The sequence below is a fragment of the Coturnix japonica genome, chromosome 17 (assembly GCF_001577835.2).
Source record: "Coturnix japonica isolate 7356 chromosome 17, Coturnix japonica 2.1, whole genome shotgun sequence".
Taxonomy (NCBI): domain Eukaryota; kingdom Metazoa; phylum Chordata; class Aves; order Galliformes; family Phasianidae; genus Coturnix; species Coturnix japonica.
The window spans coordinates 5,841,117-5,861,785 of record NC_029532.1 but is presented as its reverse complement, the minus strand read 5'-3'; the positions used below and the strand labels follow the sequence as shown (position 1 = coordinate 5,861,785).

Genomic DNA, 20,669 nt, shown 5'->3' with positions numbered 1-20,669 from the left:
CAATCCCAATTTCATCCTCCTTCCCACTGAGTTTGTCATTTGCTGGAAGGGGTTTCCCACGTCCCACCAACAACTTGCCTGCCCCTTTGTTTCAGGGAACAAAACTGCTGCGTTGACTCAAAGCCTTTGTACTCACTTCTCTGATGATGAGAGCTATGTGAAGAGCTTCGTGCCTACAAAGCACCCTCATCGAGTCTGCTTGTAATTTCCTGCTCCCCCCCCCCCCCCATTAGCCCTTGTGAAGGACCTGCCAGCAGCTGAGGCTTGCGTTTACTTGCTGGAAGAAGACCTCCTTCCCAGCTGACAGCCTGTAACCTCCCAGACCCCCTGCAGCATAAGGAAATTTAAAATAAACCCAAAGAACTTCATTTTCATCTTGGTGGGTGGGAGTGGGAAGGCGATATATATTTTTCTCCCCCGTCTGCTTTTAATTATGATCAAACATTGCAGTTCTATGACATTTCAGACAGACTCAAACCCCCTTGTCTTTCCAGTCCCAGCTCAGGAGGATGCTGGCACATCATGCCCTTGATTTCCTGAGCATCTCGTTCATCACACACAAGGCCGGGCCATTTTTCAGCCCATTGGCAGCTGGTGCAACGTTCTGGATCCCATTCAGCAATACATCCCTTGGGGCTTTGTCAATCATAGTTAGCAGTGGAATGATCTGAAGCTATTCCTCAGATGCAGCTAAAGCCTCTCCAGTTGCCAGCACCCAAATCCCAGCGTGACCATTGAGGGATGCAGTGCATCGGGGCTCACCGGCCCTGAGCAGGATGACCTGGTCGTCCAATGGCAGCGCAGAGAACCTGGGGATCCTCTTGGCCCACTCCACCAAGGTGAAGAGCTGCTTGTCGGCCGCCTGGCAAATGTTCGTCACCGGGTCATTAGGCTGCAAAGAGGAGATGGAAAGGTTTAGAGAAAGCAAGGAGAAAGATGGGAGGAGTAGGAGAAGGAGGGAAGGGGGTGCTGCCTGCTTGCTCCCCAAGTTTGGGAGCTCTGTGCTCAATTTAAGTGGGTATCATCTGCAGGGACCCTGCAGTGTGCACAGCCCAAGTGTAAGCACCTCCTCATTGCACCCCACAGCATGGAGCGGGCATCACAGTAAGGAGAAAAACCCTCTCCTTTGAAATATTACCCAGTAACACAAACCATCTGCTCTCAAGGAGGACAGTCAGCCTAAACACACCAAATCCCTGTTTAAAGGAACTGCTAACAGCTCAAGTGGACTTGTGATTAGGAATGGGAAGAGACCGTCTAACCCCAGCAAAGACAGACCCTGCCAGCACAAGTGTGTATATATGGTTTACCTCTCCGGACAAGGATGTATGAGCCCCTCCACATATCCCGCTGTAATCCCCACTGATACCTAGCAGCTCTGATTGTACAATTATTTTTCTTTATGTCCTTAAAAGAACAGTTTCAAACTCAGAGGAGGAGTGTTTGTTGCACCTCTGCACTGCATGAGGCTGGGGCATGGGTTCTGTGCAGGCAAGGCAGGAGTTGCCCCAGGCACATGTCTGTGTCCCATGGTGTGCTCCCTCCTTCTCACCTTCTTTCTGCCACCCACATTGCTGACTTCTCACTTTTCCACTCATATTCCCTCAATATTGTGGACTTTGGGGTACCTGCCCAGTACACTGGGGGACTCTCTGCATGCAATACATGCCCTTTACCCAGCTGCATGGAGGGAGCAGGAGGTGAGCACACCATAAGGGATGCATTGGCCCCAGGGGATTGAAAGGGAAAAGGTCAGAGACTAAAACAGTGTGGAAAGAACCCTTCCCTTACTGACTGCAGAGCTGACCGTGTGCTCACAAACCAAAGGGAGATGAGAAATGCCACTCTGAGAAAAGGAAAAAGCCCTACAATTCTGCCCAGAGCCATTCCTATGTTCCCCTGCCTGGGTGGCTCTGCTGTTTCCTGGCAGCAAACACCACCTCTGTGTCTCAGTGGCCAACATCTCTCATCTCCAGGCTTAAAATAACCAGCATCTGGCAGGAGCAGGAACACCCGCCTTCAAAGTATTCTCACCTGTTGCTCACAGAGATGGATGGGGACGGGCTGGCACTCAGCACCATGGGTCGAGGGGAGCGTTATGGGGATGGTCCCCCAGCTTCACTTGCTTATCAAGAGAGCTCAGGCAATGCTCCATCCCTGGAGGTGCTCAAGGCCAGGTTGGATGGGGCCATGGGCAGCCTGATCTGCTCTGGGGCAAGCAGTCCATGGCATGGGTTGGGGCTGGATGTGCTTTAAGGTCTTCCAACCCAAATTCTGTAACTGTATGAATTCCCTGGGGAATGCCAGCACCCAACTCCCACAGGTTACATGCACCATGGCTGCTCTGCAGGCAGCACGATCTGCACTTGGCTTTCGGTGCTAATTCCACCTTACATCTCAGTTCCTGGAACCATCACGGTGCTTCCAGGCAGAATTTAGTGCTGAGAGGCAGCTGAAGGCATCACCCCCCGTGGGCCAGAGGGCTCTACTCTCCTCCAGGAAGGGCTCTGCAATGCGGTGCTTAGAACTGCCCCTGTGCATGGAAAGCAAATCCACCCCTGCAGTAAATAGCAAGGGCACAGTGCCGGAGTGTGACAGAATGAAAGGACAGGAGGGCACCTGATCCTGCTGGAAAACCAGAGCTTGGAGGCATCTTCCAGAAAATGGTGACTTGAAACCAGCAGCTAAAGGCCGATTAAGAACTATCGGGGATATAACCTCTCAGTTACAGGCTTTGCCTTTCAGCAATCAGGAGCCCATCCAAGGTAGTGCTGAGGCTGCCAGGGTGCAGGGGCAGAGGCAACGCCACCCCTCCCCACCACAGGCTTCATACCACGACTGCACCCACCTCCCCTGATGCCAACCAAAGTGCTGGGACAGAGCCAAGCATTCCCCCCACTGCCCTCCCCTTTAATCGGCATCGAGAGCTGTGCCAAAGCCCAATGGCTAGAGGATAAAACCACTGCCAAGCTGCAAAGCAAAGGCACTTCTGCTCCCACAGCCACCAGGGGACAGCGGTAGGAAGGTGACAATCACAAGCATTAGAGCATGTAGCAGTGTCACCTGGGTGCTGCCCCTCCAGCAGTGCTCTGAGATGTGCCAAGGTGTGGGGCACAAACACATGGACCCAACCTGCCTTGCTAAAGGATACAGCTTGCATGCATCTATTAAGGTCTGAATTTGTGCCTCTGCGTCACAGTGGAGCACTGGAGAAGGGTAACACCTCCATCCCCCCTTCACCATCACCACGCTGCTGATCTCATACAGCCACTAAACCTGCTACAAATGTCACCTCAACAGCAGAAGCCCGACAACAACAGGGCATTTCAACAAGCCTCCTGTTTCTATTTAGATGCAACACACATCCTTGTTCACAGTAATGCGTGTTGAATTATGCAGGAACCAGCTTTCAATTTGCTACAAGAGGCTGAGGAGATGCAGTGCCAGACGAACCCATTTATTTCACCTTGCTCTCTGGGGTTTGTTTTCAAGCCAGCACAATGCTGCCTCCAACTCCCCTCAAGTATTTCCACTCTTGAGAGCTCTCTGAGCCCCTTGCTGGCCATGGCAGCGTTGCTCCCCCCAGCCAAGCTCCTGGCTATGGGGCAGCAGTGCCATGCTTGAGGAGCTTCTGAAGTGTTTCACTTAGGAATCAGCTAAGCAAGATGCCTTACACTTCACTTAGCAAGCCACAAAGCACCATTGTAGGTAAAGGCTAAAGAGAGCATCTATCCTAACCCCTAACAGAGATCTCCTGCCAAACCCTGCCAAGGTTGCCCTGCTCAGTCCTCATACGCAGAGCAATAGGATTTGCAAAGGGATGTTTCAGCACATGTTCCTGCTGTCCTGGCTGAGGCAGTTGCATGCTCCAGAGCTCCAGCTGGAGCCTAAAGGAGGCCTGGACAGCCAGGGGGTGCCCTACAATTAGAGGGACATTGCTTTCATGGGAACTGAGGTTACTGAGCAATCAGCACTGCATTCTGACTGCTGGTGCTCTGCAGTAAGGCTCTTTTTGAGGGCTCTGTCCTAGAAACCAAGTTCCAAAGGTTAGGTTGGCTCTCACATTTGGAGGCAGCTGTTCTGCAGTGAGTCTTTCTCAAAGCAAGGATGCTGATAAGGGAATTTTCTAAGAAAAAGAACCGAGAGTTTCTCTCTGACAGCCTCTCACTCTTTCCTCCTGCCAGCTCACTCCTGTTTGCACAAGGCCCTGTGAGAGCAATGCTGCTTCCAGCAGGCCCTGCTCTAACACAGGCTTCCAATGGGAAAGGGACTCGAGAGCCAACTTCGACAGCTTTCCCCTTCTCACAGCCTCCCAGCTGCGTAATTCAGCGCCCAACAAGTCACGCCCCAATTTTACAGCTCTTATCTCTTTGCACTTCAGCCACAAAGCTCTGTTTACTGCCTTGATTGGACTATGAGCTCTTCAGAGCATGGAGTGCCTTCCTGCTTTTAGCACTAATGGCTGTTAACTAAAACAAAATCTCCCTGAGTCCTTTTAATTACACCTTGCAGCGTCTGTTCCTCTCTGCAGCTGTGGATGAGCATCATTCTCTATGGCTGCCAGGCAGCAGAGCACCAGTGTTGCTGGTTGCACTGGGCAGAGGGGTTTGCTTTCACCTGAGCTCATCTATCAGCTGCATTGCTGAGCTCCGGTTCCCACAAGCTAACCTTGCCCTGACCCAAATACAAGCTGGCTGCTGGGTTAGTGCCATGCCAACACCAAGCACCAGCTCAATGCTGCATCCCTGTGCAGGGACACAGCAGGACCAAAGGACAGCACAGAAGGAGCAGGGGACAGGTGCCTCACCGAGCTCGGCGTCAGGCCCATGTTTGCCTCAATGTACGTCTCTGTCTTTGGCTCCACAGCGAGTTCTGCTTCCAGGATCTTCTCCACAGGCATGTCCTCGTTGGCGCTACTTGTGGACTCCACCTCGTTCTCGTTGCGGTCTTTCCCCCGCTGCCTCTCCTCCTGCACAGCTGGGGAGGGGAAGAAAGGGACAGCATCAGCCCAGGGCTCCTGACTGCGGTGCCAGGGGTGAGCTTGGACCCCGGAGCTCCACAGAGCCTTAGACACCTTCAGCATCCCTACGAGCTGCAGAGCACACACACCTGCTGCCTTGCTCTGCAACCTGAGCTTGCCAGCAGTGTGCTCAGTGGGCGCGAGGAACAGATGGGCGCTGCTGCAGGGGGAGAAAACGAGGAGGTGAAGGGATGGCAGTGGGGAATCCTAAAGAAAAGAGAAACGGGTCACTTTCAAAGTCTAAAGTCAGAGCATCTCCTGAAGCTGCTGGTGCTGGATTCCCACGGAGGCCCCTGGAGCAGCAGTGGGGTTGTGCCATCACGCGCTGTTTGCAAAGCAGGACCCAGCCCTCAGCTCTGACCAGACAGGAGAGACCTGCCCCAGGTCCCATGCAGGAGAAGCAACCTAGCCAGAAGCATGTCACATGCTGATGAGTCAATGTCTGAAGAGTACATAGATGAAAAATGCTCGTTAGATGCTAATAGCATGATTATTAATCATCTCCTTTTGAAGCTGGCACAAAGCTGTCGCTAAACCTGGAAAGCAGCTTCACGCAGGCAGTTACACTGGTAACTATCTCTGTCTCAATCACAGTGCTGCATGCCCTAAATCCATGGTTCCCACAGGACACAGCTTAAGCAACAGGAGCTGCCACCATGAGAGACCATCACCTGAACCTCCCCAGCTCTTTGTTCAGGGCTGAATGAGGCACTCAGCCACTCTGAAACCTGCTATTTATTAACAATTACCCCAACACTTTCCCTCTTTGCTGGATCTGAAGCTGGCTGTGTGATGTGAGGAGCAGCAGCAGGGGTACAGGCATTGCAGCAGTGAAACCAGAGCCGTCTGCAGCACAATCAGACCCTTCAGGTTGCTAAACCAACTCCATATCCCGAGAGCAAAAAAGCAAAATACAAGCCAGAATATAAAACAACAGGAAATTAAAGCACGTGCTATCCTATATGGATACTGCTCCTATTAACACCAGCCCATTTTGCAGTGCCCTCCTGCTGCCCAGCTCTGCAGCCCTCCATGCCAACAGGACGTTTTGTTTGCTGGCTGAAAGCTCTCCTGCAAAAAGCAAGAGGTTACTTTTGCAAACTGCTTTTAATTGTACGTGCTGCGGAGGCTCTCAAGGTTCACACAGTGTTTTCTGCCTGGCTGCCCAGGGCCAGGTAAGCTGCTGCTGTTAGCACTCAGTGCCTTCTGTCCATCTGGACCTTGTCTGGTTCTGATTCCTCTCTCTGTACTTTCCCAGGCTAACATCAAACCTGCTTCAATCTCTCCTCTCATTCCCATACGTTCTTTTCTCGACCCAAATTCTCCCTGGTGACACAACCAACATGTATTTAAGAAGAAACAACCATGTTAAGCCCTGGAGAATGCTTCTGTTCCCATCTGACGTGTGCTGCTGTGCAGATGGACAAGCCCAGCGCACGCAGCTCAGGGACCTGGAGGTCTCAAGGCCATTCCCAGTCACGCTGATGGCCATGGCCATAGCACAGCACTTGCTCAGCACTAAGAGCAGGAGGTAAAGCAGGATTTCCACTCGCCATGTCTCAGGAACACTCCTGTCATGGAGAGCATCTGCCCCAGCCCCATTTGATGGCTGTGCCAATGCTTTTCTTTTGCTTCAAGGAGATTCATACGGCTCGTAGTGTGATTTTAACTAAAGAGAAGGGCTTAAAACTTGCGATCCACTTGAGGAGAAAAAAGCTATTGCAGTCAGAGCCTCGCCTCCTCCAGCTATGTCTCAGCCGAGCCAAAGACAGAAGCCTGTGTTTTCCATGGCACCTGATGAAGATGTGCTCGTGTTATTCCGCTTGATTTGGCTTCTTCTTGCCTAAGGCCGCTCACTGTCACTTTTCATCTTGCTATCCCAAGCCCATCTGCACTTTCCCAGGACAAGCACAGCAGTTTATGTGCTCAGACCACTTCTTGGCAGCTTCTGCCTCTGAAAGCACCAAAACGTCTCGTCCCATGGACTGCAGACTACAGTGAGCTGCTCATCTCCAAGGGCTCATGTGTCCAAAGTGTAGGATCCACCCACCAGGCAGCAGCCAGCTGGGGTGCCCCCAACAGCAGCGCTGTGGTCCTCAGCGCCCTGTAATTACAGCTTACCCTGAGTTGATGCAGATGAGCACTTCTTTCCAAGATAAAAGTCCATCCTTCCAGGAACAATACTGTGGACTCTGTTTCTTTTCTTGAAGGAGAATAATTCTCCGGAATATGAACTGTTGACCACTGACACAATGGGATCTTCTCTGGGGTCAGATGCCACAGGTGGGCTCTGCAGAGAAGGCACCTTGCTCAACCCATCCCTGGGCAGAGTGAAAGCCACAGCCAGTAATGGGCAGAAGAGACACATGAGGATGGTGACACAATGGAACAGGTTGCCCAAGGAGGCTGTGGATGCCCCATCCCTGCAGGCATTCAAGGCCAGGCTGGATGTGGCTCTGGGCAGCCTGGGCTGCTGGTTGGTGACCCTGAACACAGCAGGGGGTTGGAACTGGATGAGCATTGTGAGCCTTTGCAACCCAGGCCGTTCTATGATTCTATGGTTCCATGGCAATGGCCCCTTCCAACTAGGATGGGTTTGCCATAGCCTACAGTGGGTAGATGTTCATTTACCATGTGCTCAGGGAGGGTTATTGGGAGATTTCCATTTCACCAGCGGTGGAATTTATTGGGCTCTGCTGGTATTTTTTATGACGCTACATCATAGCTGTGCATCTTGAAGTGCTTATTCCTCAGGTACCCATTTATAGTGAAAGCACTGCCATAGGAAACCAGATCCGAGCACATTTCTTCTGCTTCACCCTCACGTATCTGTGCTTCCTTTTTTTCCACCCCCCCTATGTTGCAGCTTCTTATTACCACGAACAACCTCAAAGGCTGTGATACAGGAAATCAACGGCGCCGTTTTCTTCCACATTTCAATTGAATCCCACACTTGGTTATGTCTTAAGATGGGCAAAATTCTGCTGCGACGCTACGAATGTAACGTCAGGGAAATTAGTGTGTTAAAAAGTGGATTGAAGCATCTGCATGAAATCAGTCCATGCAGGGAGTGGATTTGAAAGACCAAGAACTCGGAGGTCACTTCACTCTCAAAACCTGACCACAGCGCTGCCAAAGCAACGAGAGTAAAGCACAAGCCAAACCCTTACTCTCAACCACGGAGCATCCTCCAAAACAACAAACAAACCCAGCTTCACTTAACCAGCTGGTTTAAAGAGCAGCTCTTTAAAAGGATAGAAGAAACAAGCTCATTAAGCTGAAAAGCATTTTCCGTTCCAAAATTACTCCTAAAAATAACTGTGCTCTTGAACTCTGCCCCTTCACTGGGCTGTGGCCACTTGCCTGGTTCTGCATTTGCTCAGAGCACTGAAATGGAGACCCAATTCCTGCTCTTTCTCCCCCATATTCCTGTTCATCCTGAGGATGTCGGCATGCAGGGATGGTCCTGTCATAGGGCAAGCAAGCTGTAAATGGAGCCAGGCAATGGTGTGACACCTGAAGAGCAATGCCAGGGGGCAGATTTCTGTCTCCAGGTGTGCTGAAGGTTCCCTGGTGGACATACACCAGCACCCATCCCACTGGGTACAATCACATGTGCAATTAGTGAGGCCTGCAATTAACAAACCTGCTTGGAGACAAGAAGGAGGCAGAAGGATGAGGTGGGCTGTTGTGCTGGGCCCCCAGAGCGGCTCAGCTCCTGGAAAGCATTTCCTACTGGTGGCAATGCAGGGCTGGGGCTCCATATGGTGATCTGCAGCCACACAGGGACCCCAGTACACCCCACAGCCAACCCTTCCTAATGGCACTGCACCTAACTGACTCACTTTCCACTTTTTCCCTTGAAATAGAAAAGCTGCTGGCACATAGAGGCTCTAAAGCTGTATAGTGAACCAAGTCTCACCTCAGACCCTAATGAGTGCCAGATCAAGCAGAGTCACACCAGTGGATGCAGACTGCCATCCCCACTACAACAGTCCTTGCATTAGTGAAGGTAACCTGAATTTTGTTGTACTCACTGGGAGACAGCACAGAAATCAAAGGCTCACACAGCTGGCAGTAATTCACAGTAAGAAAACATTCCTGGCTGCTTATTAATCAGAGCCTCAATAGCTCCAGAATCCATAGGGCTCATACAGCATCAGGATGTGCTGTAATGTCTTTTCACAGGGAACAGCCAGAGATACATGCTCCAGAAGGAATCCTTTCCCTGCAATAAGCCTCGATCCCCCAGATCTGGCTCCTAAAGCCTCCACCCAAACAGCTCCCTATGTCCTACCCTTTCCCAGCACCAGGCTGTAGAGCAGTCATTGGAGAACCACTGAACAATGTCTCCTTCACTACTTAATGTAGAGGGTTTTGCTGTCCTTCCATGACACACAAACATGTCTGGGCTATAGGAGAGATTCCTCTGAGCAGGAGTCTGCATTTACGGGGCTATAAATTAGGTCTCCAGAGTGAAGTATTTTGTGAGGAAATGAGGCTCATTACCCCAGCTATGTTACTTAAAAGAGGTAACAGTTTACACCAGAGGATAATGGCCAGCTTTCTTGTAAGCAAGCATTGGGGCTAAAGGAACCATTGTGCACGATGCAGCCCAGAGCTGCTCCCAAATGAGGTGCTGTGGGGACAACTACAGCCAAGGCTCAGGGCTGGCAACAGGGAAGGACAGCAAGAGTGGGATGGATGCAATGGGACAGAGATGATCTGCTGGGAAATCAGGTGGATCAGCGCTAAAGAACCACTCAAAACTAGAGACTGGAGAACTCCAGCTCCAGGTGTGTGCTATAACAGTGGGACACCTCTGCACTGCCAGCAGCCACTGCACTGCCAGGCTTACTGCTACCTAGGGAACAAGACACTGAGCCCAGCTCTGCCTGCATGGGGATCATACCCTATGCACCACCAAAGCCATCCCTGTGCCATGCCAGCACCGCCTGAGCGCGCTTGGAGAGTTACGAAGCTCCCATCTGTCACACTTTTAAATAATTGGCTGATCGTTCTGAATTCATTTGCTATTCACTGCGATAATGTTAATCAAGATGAATTAATAGAGCCCTCGCACTGTACGCGAGCTCCCCGGGGAATTCCACCACCGTTTAGAGATTAATTAATAGAGCTGTGACTTCAGTTGGTGATGCCCGTGCAATCGCTGCTATTGGTGAGCACAGAGCAGTACCTGATGATCACAGGATATGATTGCTCACAAACCAAGGGGATGGAGAACCCATTCCCCCAAACCACACTCAAATGAGGTCTCTGCTCACTGCTGCATCAGGCACAGCCACCTCCATGCTGCCAACCCATCGCTGCTCCAGTTTCCAAGCACCAAAGATCTATAGGACCAGGGGAGGCACCCCAGGGGCTCTCCATTGAGATGTCAGCAGGGAAAGAGCTCTGCCTGCCCCAGTGAGGGTGTAAGGGGAGAAGGCAGCGGAGACCTGAGCAGCACCACGGGGTCACTTTCCCATCGTGCCTGCTAAAAGCCCGTTCTGCCAGCAGTTTCAGAGAGATGCAGTCAGCATTTAAAAAGAGCACTTCAAAGAGGCACTGCCAGGGAGTTTTAGATCCTTCATTTAAATTCCACTAAGGGGAAGGGATATCTTTTTACAAGACTGAATTTCTTCTTTCTTCCCAATAAGAAAAAAAACCTAACCAGCCAGCACTGCTAGGGAACACTCCTGGGTCAGCATAACCCCAACTATAGACACACAGGGCACACCATGTGCCTGACAGCCCGTGTGTCACCCCAACAACACAGCCAGGTGCCCATAGGACACACAGCACCCCAGGGGGGGCTCAGTGCCTTACCTTCCCTCTTCATCCCCATGGCAAGACACTTCTGGTAGCGGCAGTACTGGCAGCGGTTGCGCTGGCGCTTGTCGATCAAGCAGTCCTTGTTGTCACGGCAGGTGTAGGTCAGGTCCTTCCTCACCGTGCGTTTGAAGAAGCCTTTGCAGCCCTCACAGCTGTACACCCCATAATGTTTACCTGCAGAGGTGTGAAAGGGCTCAGCAAAGGTGCTGGGTGCCCCACAGATCCTTTGCGTGGACCTGCAGTTCTTCTCAAAGGACCCTCCCAACCCAAAGCTGTTGTTCCATGATCCTTCCCAGGGCAGCATTTGGGAAAGGCAGAGCATCAGCAAGAAGGCTTTGAATTCATTGATCTCCATAACACCAGGATGGCCTGTGGGGGCTACAAACTGCCCCAACCACCATTGGTTATCCATGCAGCAAGACTGGGGGCACCTCCCTACGGCCCTCCCCATCCCAACAGAATAAGCAGGAGGCATCCCACCAGACCACAAAACCTAGACAGCAGGGCACTAACTGAGCTGAAAGCTTTTAAAGCAGCGTAAGAATAAAGGGAATTAGCACATCTTTATCTCCCACCAGTAGAGAGACTCCACAAAGCACATCTTTTTATCTGGTGCTATGTGATGAGCCCAGCCATGGATCAAAGGATACAGAGAGAGGGACAGTCAGCTAATGGCTGGTCCTCCCTACTGGGGGCTGGGGATAAAGCATGGGATTGGCTCTACCAAGGAGCCTGACAAACTGTTTATTTCTCTCGTAACCATTAAGGCAGTGTGAAGAATGGGGAGGTCAAACAGCTGAGCCCAGCACGTCTCACCTGGGAGAAAGCAAGCCTGGGGATGCTTTCCCTTTTCCATGGGGCACTACCGTCCCTAAGCAGAGGGGATGGTGCTAAGCTCCTATGTGCCTTAGCACTCTCATTGGCAGCATGCAGTACAGGAGGAGCTTTACCTGAAGATCTGTCCCCGCAGATGGCACATATGTGCTTGGTGAAGGAGGCCATTGTTCCTGAGGGATGTGCTGGCACTTTGAGGACTCCATTGAGCCCCAGGGGTGGCTTGATGTCTTCTGAGCTGCTGACGGGGTTCATGGGTGAGTTGAGCTACAAGGACATAAGCAGAGAGCACATGGGATTGGGTACAGGCAGGAAAACATATGAAATAGGGGACAAACAGCTTAAAACCCACAGTGCTGAGCCCAGAGAAAGATATGGGCACCTGACCCCAAAGATCAGCAAGCCAAGTGCAACAAGGCCTGGCTTTGCAGAGGACTGTGCTCCCCCCCTGCACACAGAGAAACTGAGGCATGGAGGTGTGAGACAAGCTCAGTCCTGGCAATGGAAACAAGCTCACAGCAGCCTGTGCTCTGCTATCCTGCCCCTGCCCTTGGCTGCATAGCCCCAGTAACCCACTGAGGTGTGAAGGAAAGGTGTGAGGACAGAGCTGCAGCTCTGGCCCGCAGGTTCCAAGCTGCCATCCCTATTGCAGCAACCATCTGCACCTTCAGGGCCTCAGGGGTTTTCTCTGCAACAAGATTTTATGCTCAGTGCCACCAGAAAGATCCCTCTGCAAAAATGCTCTGTGCTGGTGTCTCTGTGCCCTCCTATAGACACATTGAGAGGGGACAGGGATGCAGGAGGGACCCAATGGGGACCAAAACCCAGCCCAGGGCAGGTGCAATGGGGTTCTATGTGGGCAGTCAGGCTTCTGCAGCTCCTGCCAACTGCTAAAACAAAGCAGGACAGACAGGATTTGTGTCTCAGCTTGTTGTCTTTCTCTCCCTTAATAGTGACACTGGGCAATTGCACTTGTCACAGATTAATTCAGGGATGTCCCAGCGCTTGTGTTCTGTCCATTAGACAACCACAGCCACTTCTCTGACTTTCAAGCCTCCAAGCTGGTGGGAATACTTGGCAGGCAGAGGGCTGAAAACCACAGCACACAGAGAGGCAAACTCACCCCAGTCAGCAGCAGGAGCAACCTGCAGGGATGTGATGCAGCACCAAGGGAAAGGGCACGAGCCTCACAAAGTTGCAGCACTGCACATGGCTCTAGCAACACCCCCAGAACACTTTTTGGAGCCAATCACCAGGTGCTACATCAGAGCTGGGGCAGAGGACTTCAAATATCTGCTCAAAATAAGCTTTTCAACACCAAGCCCCCCCCAGCTGCAATCTTCACATGAGAAGCATGTGAGCATCCTTCTGAAGGGTACCAGGACATGAGGTGCCACCACCCCCACTACTCGGCCCTACTAGAGCTGAGTCAGCCCCAGGATGGGAGAAGTCACCAGTTCCTCCTGCAGCCCCACACGTGCTACGAGGTTCCCACACCACCCTGGCGCCAGCCCCACTCCTTCCCCTATGGCTGGAGCAGAGCAGGGAGCTATGGGAGACACGTGCCATGGGAGAGCACCCTACACAGCATGGAGCAGAGACACAGAACTGCTGCTCTGCTTCCCCAATGACGTGGCAACCCCATGCGCTGGGACTCCTCGGCTCCTCTCCTTTCCCTTTTTAGTTCATTGAACAGGGGATCAAATCCCCTTTGGTCTAATGGCAACCAGAGCTTTCCTCTTTTTCCATCCATAACACGCTCAGATTCACTAAGCATGGTGTAAAGGCTCTGGAGGAGCCTAATCCTGCTCCTGATCCACGCCCCCAGGCACCCCAGGCTGCTACCAGCAATGCCTGGGGCAGCACAGAGCAAGAGGGAAGAAGAAGCCTCCAGCATGACAAGTCCATCCCTTCCATCTCTTACAGAAAACTATGCTTTTTGTTGTCGTTGTTATTGTTTTTCCCAGCAATTTTAATTAAGAGGGCTTAAACATGCACTAAAACCCAGCAAACAGCCCTTTGTTCAGGCTGGGACTTTACTCTCACTGCAAATTGCTCAGGCTCTCCGCCAGCTCATGCCCAACTCAGTGCTTATACCCCCTCCCCACAGGGTCCCCAGTGACCCCCTGGGAGCTGGGCTGTGTCTGGAGGCTGCGTGAGATCCCAGGCAGGACGAGATGCTCGAGGTCAGGGCTGATGTCTTTTGGCAAAGCTCAGGCTGGGAGGAGCTGGGTCAGATCTTGCATGGGAAGAAACAGCAGAGAGAACGCAACCGGGGTTTTGGGAGCTGACATCTCCATCCCACCCCGGCGTGGCTGCCCCACACCCTTCTGCTCTGTTGCCTTTCCAGAGGCAACGAGGCATGGCCTGATGGCAAGTGGCATCTGCCATCTGATGCAAACCACCTTCCATCAGGGCGATCCCCACCCGGCGGCTGGGGTCTCACGCCTCATTACCCCGGCGCTTCGCCGGCCAGTGCACGATGGGGGGATTGCACTCCCTCCTCTTCTTCCTCCTCCTCCTCCTGCACTCCTATACAGACCCAGGTAGGTGCCTGCTGCAGGGCCAGGGCCCCTAATGCACCCAGACAAGGGACAGATGGCAGGAGCCATTAGGCTGGAAACCTCCTCACCATCTCCTGGAGGAAAACCACTTAAGACACATCCGTGCACAAGTGATGGTGCCGGCACTGTGCTGCCAGGGCTGGGAGACACCGTGTCGCCAGCTCCATCTGACCATGCTCTCAATTCCCCTTTTTGCCCTGTGGTTGGGTTGTATTTCGGTTCCTCCAGCTCCTGCACCACATCGTGCCTAGCAGCAAAGCTTCCTCGTTTCCCACCCCCCCAGGCTGGCAGCTCATTCCCACCACTTCAGAGCTGGCACTGCCCATTTCTAAGGTACCATTCTGGTTCCCTTTGCCATGGGATAAAAGGCAGCACAAAGAGCTCCCTCTGAACCTATGGGGGCAGTGGCAAACCCTACCACCGTCTCTCCCATTGCATCTCCATTGGGGATGGCTGTGCCCGCACGACACGTCCCTCCCCAGCCAGGGCAAAAAGACCCCGTTATTGCTGGAAATAAATCAGGCCAATATTTAAAAATAAAGGTGCTGGCAGGTGCTTGACTCCCAGCGAGGGCTTGGGATAAATAAACCAGCTCTGAGTGGCAGGTGGTAGCCAATTCCTTAATCTGCCCTTTTACTAAACATATATCGTGCAAGCAGCCAGCAACAGGTGGCAGGGGCTGGCCAGCTCTCCCCGATCTTGCTATTTTTAAAAAGAGCTTATCTCTTGCTAGTTGGAGTTGGGTTTTTTCTTTACATAATCTTCAGCAAACCAACACCGGTTCCTCCCTCTGCAAAGGGAAAGAGGGGCAGTGGGCAGGGAGGGGACAGCTGATGGATGGCTGTGGTCCTGCGCTGCGCCCCAGCGGTCCCCCCCTTATGATGGTGGAGCAGCAGGAAGCTTCAGGCTTCATTTCCCCCTTTGGGTTCTGCTTTTTGCCACCCTGTGGTGCCTGCCTATGTCTCCACGCTGTCTGAAATGGGGTTTTGCTCCCTGTGCTATCTGCAGTGGGGCTTCACTTTCAGAACCTGGGAGAACGTAACCAGAAGTGGGTCTGGATAGAACCCCAAAGCCATGACTCTGTCCCATCAAACCAGAGAGATCCCTGCCGCCCTCCCCTCACCTGTGGGCTGCTGGTGCCGAATCCCAGGCTGGGTGTGGAGGGGACAGACATCGAGTGTGGGCCCATGGGGGAGCTGATGACGGAGAAGGGTGGCCCCATGCCATTGATGGGCGAGCTCAGGGTGCTGATGGGTGAATGCAGCTGGCCCGGAGAGCCCAGCGAGGAGCCGATGCCCGGCCCAATGGACGGGTGCAGGGATGGGGTGGCCATGGGGCCTCGGCTCGTCGGAGAGTTCAGGGATGGGGAATTGACTTGGTTTGAGAAATCTGGAAGAAAGAAAAAGAGAAAAGGGCTTGAGTCTCATCTGGTATTGCAGCCAGACCTCCAGAGGCTGCTTTTCAACACTCCCAACCTCCTAATGCATTCTCCTCCATCAGCGCTGCTTCTGAAATCCCCTTTTGTTTTGGGTCTTTTTGGCGTAGAACCCAAAAATCACCAGCATAGAGAGTTTCCAACTCCAGAGCTGTCACTGCCCTCCTCCTCCTTCCCCCGTACTCAGCAGCATTGCTCCCCAAAGGGCACAGGACCAGAGTGTGTAGAACTAAGGGATGCAGGACCAGAGGATGGAGGACCAGGGCCCACCCAGGACAATTTAGATTTAAAGGTGATGCTGAAGAGAAGGTGCAGAGGGCCACCAGACCATGCACAAGGAACAGGGCTGGGGGGGCTGTGCAAGCTGAGCTGTGCAGAGGATACACTGATTACTGCAGGCAGCATTGGGGGGGGGGGGGGCTGCACCCGCCCTGCTCTGAGCAGCTCGGCTGTCCCATGGGAGTGAGAGAGGGGTGTTTAAAAATAGCCAGCAATTCTCCCGAGAGGAGACATGGAGCCATTCCTGGCACGTTTCCTCCTCATCCTGTCACGCTGCTTGCAAAACAATCCTAGGCAAGGAAGGGGCAGGCTCGTGGCCCCCAGGCTGACTGCAGGGGGAGCAGCCGGAAGGCAGTGGGGTGGAGTTATGGGAACCCCCCAGGACCCCCAAGCTGCCTTGGGCTCACAGCAGCAAACACATGGGCAGTGAGGGGCAGGTGACAGCACAGCCCCTTGACTGGAGAGTTGGGGCGCGTGGTGGGGTCTAGGAGCCACTGCATTCGGCTGCAGGCTGCTGAAGTTAATGCTGTCCTTGGAAATGATGGCTTCTGTCACCTGCATGGGGTCAGGTGTCTCCCCAGTCCCACTTCTTGCCCCTACAGGCATGTAGAACTGGTGTAAGTGCAGCAAGGCTCTGTCTCATCACTGCAATTCCATGGCTCCAGGGAATGGGAGGGGGAGGAGAGAAAGCTGCAAGCAAGTCTGCTGCCTCTAAACACATCTCTTGCCAAACAGATACAGACCAGAAGGATTTTAAACAACAGAAGCATTGCACAGTGGGAAATGTGCCTGACAAACCCACAGTGAGCCCAGCCAGCTCCCCCATAGAGCACCAAGTGAGTGAGGAAACCCCACCATAGGGAAGCATAGACCCCCAGCAAGACTCTGGATGCTCCTCTTGCAAAAGTGCACTCAGCATCACACCACTGCACCCAGCATCCCACCTTGGACACATACAAGGTACACACATCCCAACCCCATGCTCCAAATCCAATGCCACCAGCAATGGCAAAGCCCAGCCCTGGCACACATCTCCATCTGCTCCCTGGGGTCTTGGCCTCTCGTTGGCTCCTGCAGGATGTTGACTTAAAATAATCACCAGCCACTGCGTCATCTGCGGATGAGTGACATGAGTGCTGCACAACAGGAACCTCAGGACATTCCTCGAGGCTTCAGGACCATGTTTCCCAGCTCTTTTTGGCCTTTTTAAAGGGGTTGGAGTAGGGCTTGGCACCACAATGTGCTCCAAAGACATAGGGATGAGAGCTGTGCCTTGTCACCCTCCTGTCCTTCACTCTCAGGGTGCTCAGAGCAAAAGGAGGTGTTTATCCCACAGCATAGTTGTGCATCTGGGCACGGAGCCCTGCTCTGGAGGAGCCTCATACACTGCAGCAGCTGGGGTCTAAAATGATGGATGGGGATGGAGATATCCCAGGTTGAGGCGATGGATGGGGATGTCTCAAGCCACATCTGAAGATGCATTGAGCCCACAGCCCTGAAGCTGCATAAGGGAACATGGCCCTTGTGCTGGCAGTGGGGTGAAGGAAGCTCATACAGCCCTGCCTCCAACAAGCAGATCCTGGGAATTTCAGGCGCTGCTGAGATGAGGTCGCAGGCAGGTTACTGGCGAGCAGCCCGTGCCGACTGCAGCACGTCAGACAGCAAAGCACGTGTGGGCCCGACCCACTGTCCCAGCCCCACTCCTGAAATAACCATCCCCAGGGCACAGAGCTCCCCGACACCCCACACCTATCCTGTTTACTCCGTGCTGAAGACGCAAATCAAGGAGAGGTGTGTGTAGGCACAGCCACGTGTTGGGTTGTGCTTGCACCCATAGCCATGCACACGGAAGGAGCATGGCCCAAAGCACCAGGAAGTTTCCACTCCTCCCCTCCAAATGCTTCCTCGTCTACAGAGATCCCAAACAACCAAGGGTATATTTGCCTCTGGCACAGCGTGCTCACCCCCAAATCTCACCCAGCTATAAGGAAATAGAGCAGGGAGCCTTGGGATGAGCCACCTTCCAAGCACAGCCCAAGTGCTTGTCTCTCTACGTTGAAACCCTAACACCCAGATTGAGGAAACATCCTTCAAATAAACAACTCCAAGCAAATAAACACCTACACCGAAGGATACATCTTTGGCTAAGCAAACCGGGGAGGTCACTTCCCAAAGGCTGCTTCAGTGTGAGTTCATTTTTCTTGCGTCCTTTTGCCATTTAAAGCTGCTGTGTGTGTGTGACCATCTCCTGACCAAAATAAACTCATCGTCTGCTTCTAAACACACACAAGAAGAAGGGGGGGGAAAAAAAAGAGCAGTTCTCAAAGCATTTCCCCTCTCGCCGCACCCATAAATTGCGGCTATTTTCTCTGTGTGTCCTTTGTTTAAACACAACGACCTCTATATATCCTATAAGATGCCCCATGGCAGTAGGGAGAGAGAGAACAGAGTGATGCTCAGCAGCTGAAGAATGTGCAGCAGAGCTCTTTTCTCTCTCTGAACTATGAACCTGAATTTGAAGGGATGTTTTCCCTAAGATACAGACACAGAGAGCAGGGCCATATGGTGTGGGGAATGCAGAGCCATGCACACGCTTTGGCCTCTGCTCCATGTGTCCCAACATAAAGCATTGCACAGAGCAGAGCAAGAGGGTCTGGATCCAACCACACAAGAAGGAGCCCCATTCTGCAAGATAATGGGTTTTTATTGACCTACTGTGCTCATCACTGCCCTTCACTCTTGCAATGCATCCATTGAGTGCCACTATCATGGTTTCACGGCTGGGGAAAGCAATGCATGGAAGAGGTTGGTTGGGAGAACCATAGAACAGAAGAGCCCAGGATGGATGCACAGTACTAGGTTGGAGAAAGTAAGGCATATAAGAGCCCTACAATGCCTGGTTTTGCTGCAGCAGTGCAGCACCACGCTGGCACAGCCCCACCATCTCCCCAAGGTCATGAAAGAAACCAGAGCCAAAGCTGAGAACAGATCCTGGGTACAGCAAGACCCCGGGTAGTATCTCAGCTGCTGAATCAGCCTTCCTTGGTTTTGGGTTTTTTTTGGCCTGATGGCTTTGTGCCAAGCAGCGTTTATTAACTATTATTAGTTTCCAGTAAGAAAACAACATTATAAAACATTGGTCCCCATCCTCATCCAGCTACATTAGGAGCAGAGCAGACAAGCACAAAACGTCCCTCTGCAGCTTTGCACGGCTATTTTCCATTCCCTTTGGCACTCCTGAGGCCAAAAGCCCAAAGCTCCCAATTGCACCAGGGATGCAGCTTTCAGCCCCCAGCTCTTCTAAAGCACCTGAGCAAGCCAGCACTCCTTGCATCACTTCCCTCCTGCATTCAGCACTTGCATTCATCACCAGAGCTGCATTTCTCAGCCCTGCTCTGCCCAGTGAGCCCCAGGCAGCCCATCAGCTGCTGACACAGCAATACCACAGGCTGTGATTTTAACGCTCCTAGACCAGAGCAGAAACAATTACAACAGCACAGGAGTGATTTTTTTTTCTTTCCCAGGATAGCTCATTTGTACCAGAATAAACTGTACCAGCATAAGCTTTCACCAGTATAATCTTCATTGATGCTTAAGAGGCTTTGCCAGTAAAACTACAGTGACCTAGCTCTGCTGGAAACCCTTTTCTGGTCTATCCACTGTGCTGCTGGTAGGGGGGAAACCCCAAAGCCCATTTCCAGCCCCCAGCACCCACACTGCGGATGGTGGCACAGCCGAGCATCCCCAGCCCAGTGCCTGCACCCCCACGCTTCCGCTATTTGCTTTATTTTCTTCTTCATATTTTTTTTTTTCCTCTCAGCACCTCTTCCTCTGTAATCAGCACACAGATCAATTCTGGGTATTGCAATGCAGGAAATACTAAATTTGGGAAGCCTCTCCCTTTCCGGAGTGTGCAGTCCTTACACTGCAGGGCCGTGTTTGGAGGCGGGGGGTCAGGACCAGCAGTAAGGATGGGGCTGTCAGAACGCTCCTCCTGCTCTGCTCACAGGGATAACGTTGGGGTTGGCCACAAGCAAAGATCCCACAGCCAAACACACGTGAATCCACAATGCAATGCAACACATGGTGAGTTCTCCTTGCTCCTTTTGGTGACTCTGTAGGTGGAGAGGTTCCCTAACTGTACTCAGCAGTGAAAAATCACTGCCCATTTGCTCTCGTGCCTCAAAAGCAGCACAGCAGTCCCCCCCCACCCCCGGCAGGCTTTCCCACACAAAACCTTGGTGCAGAGATGAGTGCCTGCCCTGTAGCATGGTAGGAGCCAAGGGTTTGACCCCAGCTTTCACCTGGAACTGCTGTGGGAGTGGTGACCACCAGAGGTCAGGTCCTCACTTTGGTCCCTGGGGAAGAGAGCAAGTTTGCAGTGTGTGATAGTCAACAGCCCCCAGCCTGGAGTGAGTTTGCTTTGGATTTAAACCAGCACAAGATCCCATCCTGCCACCTCCAAGGTGACAATCCATAGCACCAAAGTCACATCCAGCTTGCACCCACCTTCCCCCTGAGCTCTGCACTTGCAGCTAACAAGAGGGAGCAGCCAATGAAGGGTGGCACACAGCACCAAACACACTTTGCTTTTTTTACACCTCTGCTTAGCAGAGCGGCACCCATGGGACCAAGGAGCAAGAAGCATCCTGTGGCCAAAGACACCAAACCACACAGCATTCACAGCCCTTCACCCTGCGAG

At 52.6% G+C, this 20,669-nt stretch overlaps 1 protein-coding gene across 4 annotated transcripts in view; it reads right to left on the bottom strand.

Moving 5' to 3' along the window:
- RXRA (retinoid X receptor alpha) overlaps positions 1-20,669 on the bottom strand; it is a 72,958-nt gene that overhangs the window by 9,602 nt on the left and 42,687 nt on the right. For all 4 annotated transcript variants that reach the window (XR_001558708.2, XR_004309117.1, XR_001558707.2 and 1 more), the window contains 5 exons: positions 15,377-15,642; positions 11,806-11,956; positions 10,850-11,029; positions 4,808-4,977; positions 763-892 (listed from right to left, as the gene is read on the bottom strand). Coding sequence is in view for 1 of the 4 variants with exons in the window: in XM_015879310.2 (XP_015734796.1) it covers positions 763-892; positions 4,808-4,977; positions 10,850-11,029; positions 11,806-11,956; positions 15,377-15,586 (841 nt within the window). In the remaining 3 variants the exon portion in view is untranslated. Of the gene's footprint in view, positions 1-762; positions 893-4,807; positions 4,978-10,849; positions 11,030-11,805; positions 11,957-15,376; positions 15,643-20,669 lie in introns of those variants that run through there.